The sequence below is a fragment of the Abrus precatorius genome, unplaced genomic scaffold (genome assembly GCF_003935025.1).
Source record: "Abrus precatorius isolate BTA unplaced genomic scaffold, Abrus_2018 Scaffold8, whole genome shotgun sequence".
Lineage (NCBI taxonomy): Eukaryota > Viridiplantae > Streptophyta > Magnoliopsida > Fabales > Fabaceae > Abrus > Abrus precatorius.
Window position 1 is genome coordinate 20,580,894 of NW_020874428.1, and position 11,745 is coordinate 20,592,638.

An 11,745-nucleotide genomic window follows, 5' to 3' on the forward strand; every position below is an offset into this window, starting at 1 on the left:
AATAAGTCACCAACTCTCAGAGAGAGAAAAAAGAAGGAACGAAAGAGAGATGATAGGAAGTGAAATCTGAACCTGGATTAGATGGACAGCGGATGTTGAACCGGAGACGGTGGCGAATAAGTAATGTGTATGGGAGTTGAATAACGCTGAGTGGCACAGCTTGAAGATGCTGCTGGTGTCGCGGGGTGAGGTTACCTGTAAAGGGACTCTTGACGCTCAAGTCAGAGAGTATTTGAGCAGTACAAAAAAGTGCCTTCTTGTTTGTTTGCCTGATATGGATACCTATTTATAATAAAGCTAATGGCTGCGGTTTTCAAATCAATTAATCTAATCTAATTATATAGATTGAATCAATCTATTTTATCTGTTTTGAAACTGATTTTAAACAGATATATTATATTATAAATTAATTATATTATCTAATAATTAATATAAAATTACATTTATATATTTTATATATTTATATTGTATTAAAAATTAATTTTTTTACCTTAAATCATTCATCCATTACACAAACTAAATAATAAATTATTCATTTTCTAATTAAAATAAAATAAAAAATATTAGTAATATAATTTTTACTTTTATTTATTTTTTAAAATCATCTTAGTCTCTCTTTTTATTTAATCTTATTCATTCTAGTATTCTGGTTCAAAATAAAGAATATATTTAAAACATTATTTTAATAAAAAATTGTTAACAAATATTTAAAAATATTATATTTTAAAAACATTAAATGTGTATTAAAGGGTGATTATAATTTTGTTGATTTGATTTGTTAAGTTTATTCCTTATCTCATCTATCATGTAAAATACTTTTTGGAAGGAGAAAAGAACAAACAGTTTTTATTTAACAAAATTAAATATTTAAAAATATTTTTTATTTATATTAATGTCAAATAAATTACTATTATAATAATATAATATTATGTAAAATATTTTTTAAAATGTTTTATATCTTTTTATTTAGTTTAATATATATATATATATATATATATATATTGTCTAAATTATATATTATTTTCACTAAAATCATATTTAGATGTTACATTGTTATTTATTGGAATTCAAACTAGATATCATAAAACAACATATATTACCTTAAAAAATAAAAATATATAACATGTTAATCAAACAACTAAAAATATAGAAAAAATAAAGATCTAAAATTATTTATTATGATGATTTAAATATTATTTTAATTTTTATATAATTTTTTTATTTTTAATTTATTATATATATAAAAATTATAAATAAAACTTAAAAATATTATTTTTAAAATAGTATTTCCTATTAATTTTACAATTATATTATTGTTATTACACAAATTTTATGCTGAAAATAAAATAATATTTAAATTGGTGTCCTGGCATGAAATTAGCCACAACCGAGAATCAAAGAATGCAAGAATTTGGCCGAAATTCTGATACCCTTAGTTGGTTTATTAATTTGGTTCGGTGGGATCTATTCATTGTAAAATAAAATCTACGCAGGGCAAAACTGGTTTTGCAAAAAGTAAATTTAGTTTTGTAAAATAAAATTTAAATAAAAATTTATTTTTTATTAATATAATTATTTATTATATTAAATTTATAAATTTAATATATTTTTTAATTTAAAATTATTATTTAAATTAGACTCATTAATTTTTTATTTTTTATTTTTTATCAAATTGAATAACATATTAAATATTACATTACATAGACAAAAACATCACACAAAAAATATATTTAAAGTAATAATCAAATTTTAAATACAATTATAGTTCTACGTCAAAATAGTTAAAATATATCTACTTATTATATTATATACTTTAAGTCAATTTTAAATATGTCATTTTAAAATAATAAGTCAATAATTTTATATGTAATCTATTAAATAACTTATGTTAATGTTTATATTGTGTTTAAATGGTTAGGTAACAATATAAGTTTATCTGAAAATTTGCATGAGATATTATTAAGTATGTATAAAATTTGATGTGAAAAAAGAAATAAAAAAATATTATAATAGTGTGATTTACAATAATATAGATAATTTATTTTCAGTAAAATAATATTTTCTTCAGTAACAGCGTTTTAAGTAGAATGTTTATCTTATTAGATATATTTTTTGAAGTAGCTAGTGGTAATATCTTTAAAAAATTTGATTGTGCATTTGAATTAGATTAATGATACTTTGATATGTATTTTTAATTTTTTTTAGAAATATAATGAATTAGAGTATTCTTGTATTCTTACTTTATCTTTAATAAAAGGTTTATTCTTAATAAAAAAATTATATTAATATTTGTTTTAATTTACCTAAGGTGTAAAAATTAAACTCTATTTAAACATACCATAATTTAGTTTATATCACATTTGCATCCATAGTAAATATCATATTTGATAGAAAGATAATTGTTGTTATATTTCTATCTATTAGTTTATACTTTTTTATGTATTTTAAAATTTTTATATATAATAGTTCTAGAAATTAACTTTTTTTATAATAATAAAAAAAGTTAATATACTTTCTTTTTTTACTTATTTTTATTTTAATATAATATTATTTTTCATTTAGTATTTTAAATTTATTTATTAAATTTTATTTAAATAATAAAATAATTAAATATAAAAAATTATGTTGTATGGATCATAAAATTAAAATAATAAATTTATTATTCTTTCTTATGCATTTTTATTATCATTTTTTAAAATATGATATTAATAAAAACATATATTTTCTTTTACTTATACTTAACCAATGTGTTCATTTCAATCTAGCATTTTAAATTTTAATTTCTATCTATTAATGAATAACTAAAGATAAAAAATATTAAAAATATCTATTATATTATTATTAATTTATATACATCATAGTTTTGTAAAATAATTTATTTCTTATAATAATAAAAAATAATATACTTTTTAAGTAGTAAATGAAATATTTTTTTAATGTCATTATTAAACTTATTTACACTGATCTCTAATATTTTCAAATTTTTTTCATATCATTATATAGTGTACACCTTTACAAGCTTTTTCTTATGTTATTTTTATTTAATTAATTTATAGAATTCAAGAAAAATTTCATGTAATAATATTAATATTCTAGATGTGCTGATATTTATTTATTTATCTTTTAAAATTTATTTTAATTATTAGTATGTAAAATTTAAAATAACATATTTTATAACTAATAATATGTATCACACAAAAAATAAATTAAAAATACACTTATTTATTTATTAGTATTATTTAAGATACAACTTATTATTATTTTTATTATATTAATTTATTGCTTCTGGAATTTTAAAATATTATTTTAATTTTATTATTATTAAATTAATAAATAGTTATTTAAAATAATTTCTTATTTTAAAATTAATTTACTTCACTATGTTAATAAAAAATGATATTATAGAATGTATATATTAGTATTAATATCTAAATTACAATGATATTTATTTATTTATTAAATATAATTTGATTAAGTACGGGACTTACCAATAAATCATATAATAAATATTTTTATTTATTAGTAGTGGAGCTAACCAATGAATTGTATAGTAGCTCTAAAATTACTTTTGAAATAATTTTTACTATGCACCTACTATAATAACTCAACACTTTTAATAAGAATGTGATCTATAATAAATTTTTATTAAAATCATGAATACAATATAATTCAATGCATTTATACCATTAAAAGATATAATATTCAATAAAAAGTACTATTTATTAACTTTTATTATATGCTATTGTACAAGTTAGAAAAATAATTTTAGTAAGGTAAAATTAACTAATATCCTTAAAACGTTATTTAAGAAAGCAAATTTTTTTTATTAAAAAGTACAATAATACCTTTCCTTCTTTCCTTTAAATGTACTCCCAATATTTTTGAAGATTATTTATTTATAAAATTTCTAAGAATTTCCTTTAAAATATGTATAGGCAATATTCTTTTGATAAAACTAATTTATTTTATTATAATAGTTAATAAATTTAATTCTTTTTTAAAAAATATGCACATTACTATTAAGTGACAATTATATTTAACAAATTAAAAAAATAACAAACTAAAAAACAGTACTCTCAATCTTTAAGGTTAAGTAACTAATAATTATAAAATTTTATTTATTATACTTTTATATTTTTAATATAACAAATATTTTTATAAAAAATATTAATTTTGTATAGCTAAATTAACTTTAATAATTATTTTTTAAAAAAAATAATGAGCTTACACCTTTGGATATATTTAAAAAATTTATAGTTATAATTTATTATTATATTTTAAAAAAAAAAAATATGCATTAACAGCCATAAATACTATTATACATTCTTTACTTTTTAATAAAAAATATAACAAACTATATAATTGATCTATTTTTAAGATGGTCATATATATAAACAAATTTATTTAAATAACTTTAAAATATCTTTAATATATTCTTATTACTTATAATTTTAATTTTTTTATTTTAATACCTAACATTTAAAAAAATTTGAAATTTGTACCTGTTGTAAATATAAAAAACAGAATATAATCCCTATTAAATTCTAAATAAAATTCCTATAGAAATTCTGTCACGAAAAATTCTACACCATGTGTCAACCAAAAAGTACTAATTATAACAATATTATTTGTTAGGTTATAAAATCAAAAAATTGAAATATATATATATATATATATATATATATATATATGAAAAAGATCTTCTTATACTCTAAAAATTCTCACATCTAATTTAAACATTTTATTTAACTTATATCTAATGTCAAATGAAGTTATAAATAATAACCCAATAAATGTAAGTTAAATAAAAAGTTTAAATTTGAGGTATATATATATATAGTTTTTAAGGCCTCTATTATGTGTATAAAAGGAAGTTATCACTTAAAGATACCAACCAAACCATACAAGAAAGTGAGAGGGAGGCGTGTGGGAGATTGATTTGGATGTAGAGGGACAGAGGTGTATCTAATTATGACAATACTTGATGAAGGAATTAATGAACTACTCTGCTACTTACGAATCATCATTGTTGTTTACCATTTTTAATTTATAAACACTTAAATAATACTACCTCATTAATTATAATTATTTTGAATCAAAAAGCTGGTCAAGGTATGGTTAGTTTAAATAAATTTGATGAAAAATTATATTGAACTGGTCATTTCGTAATTTTTATTTTTTAAACAAATAAAGAATCATGCTCTTGGTAGGGTCTGAGATGAGTTACCTGGAGATGTTTCTTATTGAAATGTGTCATAAAAGGAAGCACAATGCATGAATTAAAGCAATCTCTTTCTTCGTAACAGGGATAAAGTTAGGAAATAAAATTTACTTTCAGTGCTCTCTGCATTTTCCTTATGAACATTATATGAGTATAAATTCTCACTTTGGCTCCAAGCAATTCCTAATAAATTTTAAAGGCTCCCACATTTCTTTAATTATTTTCTGTTCTCTCTCTTTGTGTTTCCTTCTCAAGAGACATTATCAACCACAACAATGGCCACCACATCTAGAAGCGCTTCTAGGAATAAAATGTCTAAACAGCACTTCAAAGTGTGTTTTTGTTTCAAAAGAATGTTTAGGCTCAACGTGGCTGAACCTCCAGAGGAAATCAACATTGTTTTTGATGAGCATTCACAAAATGGTGTCATGAGCATGGATGACTTGTACCAGTTTTTAGTTCAATTTCAAGGAGAAGAAGATGGTGATGCCACCAATAAACTTGCTCAAGCTGTTTTTGACAGTTTCAAGCATCTCAACATATTTCAAAGGAAGGGTCTTCATGTTGATGCCTTCTTCCGTTTTCTCTTAAGTGACCTTAATGGTCCCCTTGCTGAGGTAATATTCGTTTCACCAGTAGAAAAAGCCTTTTTTTACATATTATTCAATACATTTTTTAATAATTAATTGTTTTTTAAATAGTCAAAACACTTATTTAGCTCGTAAATTGATCAATTTTTAAAAATATTTTACTTTTTAAAATACTGCCAATCACAGAAAATGGGTTGAAGAATGTAAACAAAATATTATTTTGTTAGCATTATAATTTGGAATTAATTCTTCTAATTATGTTGTGGTTTTCTCGTATTTTGGTGTGTTTTGGTCTTCTGGAAACCCAGGTGCACCATGACATGAATTTTCCGTTGGCACATTATTTCCTATACACGGGGCACAATTCCTACTTAACTGGAAATCAAGTTAGCAGTGCTAGCAGCACCTCACCAATAATAAAGGCATTGAAGAAAGGAGTTAGAGTAATTGAGCTAGATTTATGGCCAAATTCCAGATACGATGATGTGCAAGTTCATCATGGAGGGTATGAATTTAGTTTTCAATAGAATATTATGGATGAGATACTTAAATTTCCTAGTATAACAATTGTATGTGCAATTTTAGATATTCAAATCTAGTAGTCATCACCTTCAAGAAAGCATTACTTAGCCACATTCCCATCTGAGCTCAAGGGATCAGCTTTTATATATAACTATGCACGTGAAGATATTCGATCAAAGATTAAAAACCTAAATGGTCGAAAAATGGATTCTTCAGGAATATAATATATGAGGAAATGTTGAGGAAACATATGGAATAAATGAAAAGTTTATGTTTAAACTAACTTATTTTGAGATAGCATTTTAAGCTTCTTAAGAGAGTTTTTTGAAAAATGATTAACTTTTTTAAAAAAATAATGTTAACAATCTTGAACTAAAATTTTTAAAACTAATTTAGGTCAAGCTTAAGTTTGATGTATTTTTTATTTGAATACGAGTTTAAATTGACATATTTTTACCTGATTAATTTTAAAAAAATTGTGACAAATTAAAATAAAAATCGATTAAAACATTTTGCACAATATAATAATTTAAAAGTAATATGATTTGTTATTGTAAATCATCTTTAGTTAAAGTTTCTTTTTTTTTTTAAATCTTTTGACTTAACATAAAATTTATTACTTAGTTATGATTCAATATTTACTCAAGCTATTATCAAGTCAAATTTGAGTAAAAAAATAATTCGATCAAAATATTAACTCTAGTTCAAGTCAAGTCAAATCAAGGCTATGAACATTCCCTGTTTCTCTTCTCATCTTTACAGAGAATAGGCTTAGATGTATTAACATTTCCCTCTTTCCTGCAACAAGATTGTCCGTTATCTTGTGTAATATTTATTTATTTATATTTCAGTTTGTTCAAATCCCATGTCAACTTAAAATATACTTAAAATAGTTCTTATAAAATTTGAGTAATCTTCCTACTTACGTTAGCTTTTATGATTAAATTTAATCCATTTCTAATTTGATATCATAATATATTATTTGTTATTGTTTGTTTTCATTCATCAGAAGTTCTAACTTAAGATGCAATCAAATATCGTCTATCTATTACATTTTAGTTGTAGCATATTGTGAAGAGATTTTAAGTAAATAAGACAAGAACAAGTATATATATATATAGTTGAAAATGCAAAGAATCTGGTATACCACTAATCAAATTTCTCGTCATAATTGGATTCACTATAGATCTTAGTCCTTACTGTATATGTGTCTCTCCACTTTGTTTCATGTGCATTGCAACTTTCAGCATTGATATAATTGAACTAATTGACTTGCTTTAATTCTGTAGAACTCTAACTTCATCAGTGAAACTCAAAGCATGTTTGAATGCCATTAAGGAGTATGCATTTGTCACCTCTCCTTATCCTGTTGTCATAACTTTTGAAGACCATATAACTCGACCTCTTCAAGCCAAAGTGGCCAGGGTTAGTACAACTCATTACAGATACATGCAATTTCTAGCTAGTGTTTTAAATTGTCTGCAAGATCGTAATATCAAGGTTTTAATATTTTTTGCGACTATATTTAAAATTATAACATTCAATGTTATTAATGAATTGAATTTTGTAATATTTTATTGTTTAGATAAAAACTTATGTTCCATAAATTTTTATTGTTTGCACTTAGATTCATTGGAAAAAAAATTGATCTTCATAATATCAAAGATCGTAAAATAACCCCAATTATGACGCAACAGCAATATAAAACACTGGCTACACCACTAACAAGGTTTGAAATGACATAACATTTTTCAGTGGAAATTAAATAAATATATTTGAATACAGATGGTGGATGACATATTTGGAGACATGTTGTTTCGCCCTCATTCACAACCAATGAAGCAATTCCCTTCTCCAGAAAAATTGAAGGGAAAAATTTTGATTTCAACTAAACCACCAGAGTCTCATGAAAGTGAGGGTCAGAAGGAAGAAGGACAGAGGCTTGAGGACAAAGGTGACAAATTTAGAATCGATTCTAAGGTGAACAAGAATTTGATGAAAAGTTTGCTTATAATGATGAGTTAGTTAACTAATTAAGAGGTTTCTAATTAATGAGTTTGTTGTTGTATTGCATTTTAGTCTCATCAGGATGATTTATCTGAGGATGAGGAGGATGGTGTTGAATACAAGGATTTGATATCCATTCGTGCAGGGAAGCCAAAAGGTAAGTTGGAAAAGTGGCTCATGGATCAGGATGATCAAGTGAGGCGTCTTAGCTTGAGTGAGCAAGAACTTGAACATATTGCTAAAACTCATTCAACTGACCTTGTCAGGTGATTTCAACATTTTTTTAGAGCTTAAATGTGTTTTGCTTCTCACCTTTTTATAACTTTTTATTTCAATCCTTCCCAACTTTTCTTTTATCTTTACATTTTTATGAGTTTTTTTTTTTTCAAGTCTCTTTTATAGATATGACTTTATTAAGAATTGGCATGTCACATTATAATTTAACATCTGCTAAGAATTAAAGTGCTGAATTTTAAAAAAAAAAAATTCAAAACTAAAAAAGCATTAAAAAAATAATCCCGTGCCATCTTTTTTCACAGTACTCTGGTTGGACCTATGGTGTTTTTTTTATATATATATAGAAAGAATCAATTTAATCTTCTGAAGTTACATAAATTATGATATTAGTTCTGAAAAGAATTTTGACCATCAAATTAATCCTTTAATTTTTTTATCACTATTTTAATCCTTTAAAAATTGTCACTAAATTAATCTTTGAAAGATTTGATTACTGTTGAATTCGTTCTTAAAACATTTCGTGACAAGTACAATTAATAATATTTAAAATCTTTGAGAGACTGTCGTAAAAATAAATCTTTAGAATATTAATATCATGATGATTTAAATATTCAAAAAACTAATTTAATAAACAAAATCTTTTAAAAAAATTACTGCGGGGCCACACATCTAACATTATAAAATAAAATGGAAGGTGTTCCTATGTTCTGTTACCATATTATATATTCACCATCAAAATAGTTTATATTGTTCCATCCTATAGATTCACCCAAAGAAATTTGCTTAGAATATATCCAAAGGGTATGCGTCTGGACTCGTCTAATTACGATCCCATGATTGGATGGATGCATGGAGCTCAAATGGTAGCATTTAATATGCAGGTTAGACTTTGTTCTTCATCTATTTAGCAATTAATGATGAAAAAGACAAACACAGACTGCACATTTGAATTGTGGTTTAAAGGAGGATCATGGAAAGCAAGCTGCAACAGCAACCTCCTCCTTTAAATTCAATTTGATAGGAACTGACTTGAAACTAGTACTCTTGTGATAGTTTAATAGCGTGCATGCACAACAATTATGACACTAGCATAAATTGTAGTGGTGTAAGTGCTTGGTGTTTATTAGCCATTGCATTTGATTTTCTACAAGAAGAATTTTCATTACCCTTCATGTGAAACCACTTCCTTGCCTGTTACTTCTTAGTCTTAGATGCAGTTTTTTTGTTGATTATGCACATGTTTAGGTGATTCAACAGGTATCAGAACAGTTGAGGCAAAATGAGTTAGAACACTAAAAACCAAAATGATAAGGGGAAGTATATAATGCAGAATAATGTAGAATGGGAATTAAACTCAACATTTTAGTATCCTATAATGACTTGCATCTTTTAGTTAAAATTCACACTAGAATCTTGGCTGCATTCTTACTGGATCCTGCAATGCCAAGAAATTCAGTTTCTACTTTCCATTACTTAGAATTGTGAATAGAAACGAAACAGGGTTTGATGGATATCCATGTTCACTTGCAATTTCGTTTTCTTAAAGGGAGGTGGACACTTTCTTAGGTACATGGAAGGAATGTTCAGAGCCAATGGTGGCTGTGGTTATGTTAAAAAACCAGACATCTTGTTGAATGTTGGCCACGATAATGAGGTTTTTGATCCAAGAGCAAGCCGAAAACCCAAGAAAACTCTTCAGGTGAAGGGAATGTGCACAATCACATATATTTTTTAATTGTCTGTTAAAAATTAATAAATAAATAATATTATTAAAAAATAAGGTTAAAATATATTAAGAATATTTAATGATATATTTTAAACATATGAATTTAATTTTGATATACTATTAATATAAAAAAATTATAACGTTAATTGACTTTTAAAGTAATTATTATAAAAGTTAATAACTTTGAACTATTGGGGTATTTAAACTAAATTTTTAATTAAAAATAGTTTTACCTTTTTAATCACTTACCTAAAGATAATGGTTCATAAAACTATATTTGAAAGTACAAAAGTTATCTTCCGTCTATTTTTTGAAATTGGGCTTCCTCTAATTTAAAGATAATGACAAAGCAGGTTTTGGTATACATGGGTGAGGGGTGGCATTCAGATTTCGGCCCAACCCACTTTGACATTTATTCTCCTCCTGACTTCCGTGTACAGGTAACACCTTTGATCCACATGCAAAGATATAAAATTCAATTTTTGATTACTGATTGCTATTCCTCTGAGTTATTCCCCTTCTATCTTCCTGTCAACTAAAGGTTACAATTTCTGTTCTAGTGTTGTTTAATATAGCAAAATAACTACGGCATGACACCCCATCAATGTTAAGATAGAAACTTTTCTACTCCAATTAATGGAAAGATAATTGGAACTATTGAACATATTGATATATGGGGTTTGTCTGAGTTATCCCATAAAATAAATAATGCCATCTTAATTGGACCCATGAAGTTAAAATATTATATTAAAAATTGTATCAATTTTGTGTTTAACTTTTTATAGTCAAAGTCTTATTGATTCATCTAGGATAGAGTAATCTTATGGGATAAGTTAGACAAAGCCCAATATACTTAATTGTACAAAAGTGTTATTTGCACTAACACAAAATGAATGATGAATGTGCAGATAGGTATTCATGGTGTCCCAGATGATACAGATACCAAATACACAAGAACAATTGAAGATGATTGGGTACCAGTATGGAATGAGATGTTCAGTTTTCCATTAACTGTTCCAGAATTGGCCCTTTTGTACATAAAAGTTATTGAGCGTGACTTTTCTGGAAGACATGATTTTGGTGGACAAACATGTTTACCTGTATCTGAATTAAGAGAAGGCATTCGTGCAGTTCGTTTGTGTAATCGCAAGGGTGAACCTTACAAATCAGTTAGGCTTCTGATCCAACTTCATTTTGTTACTAATACAACTCCATAGAAATCTATGCTATGATGTTCCTTCTGTTGTCATGTTACTGCAAAATTAAACCATTTTCATATATCAGAAAAGAAATATTTATTCATACAATATAAACTGTTAATTGGTTTAATGTGTGTTTGTAGCTTCTTCTTACAAATTGGTTATGCTTTATGATTGATTATGGGATCAAAATCCCATCATACATATCTATTTGTATTATGGTTGCCAGTGGGTATGGTTCAT

General features: G+C 24.6%; 1 protein-coding gene across 1 annotated transcript; it reads left to right on the forward strand.

Moving 5' to 3' along the window:
• Positions 1-5,532: 5,532 nt before the first annotated feature.
• On the forward strand, positions 5,533-11,520 carry LOC113874416 (phosphoinositide phospholipase C 2-like). Its single transcript, XM_027512637.1, has 9 exons — positions 5,533-5,838; positions 6,120-6,316; positions 7,623-7,758; positions 8,119-8,313; positions 8,446-8,606; positions 9,341-9,458; positions 10,124-10,276; positions 10,657-10,743; positions 11,212-11,520. Exons 1-9 carry the CDS (start codon positions 5,533-5,535, stop codon positions 11,518-11,520), a joined length of 1,662 nt encoding a protein of 553 aa, XP_027368438.1.
• The last annotated feature ends 225 nt before the right edge of the window (positions 11,521-11,745 follow it).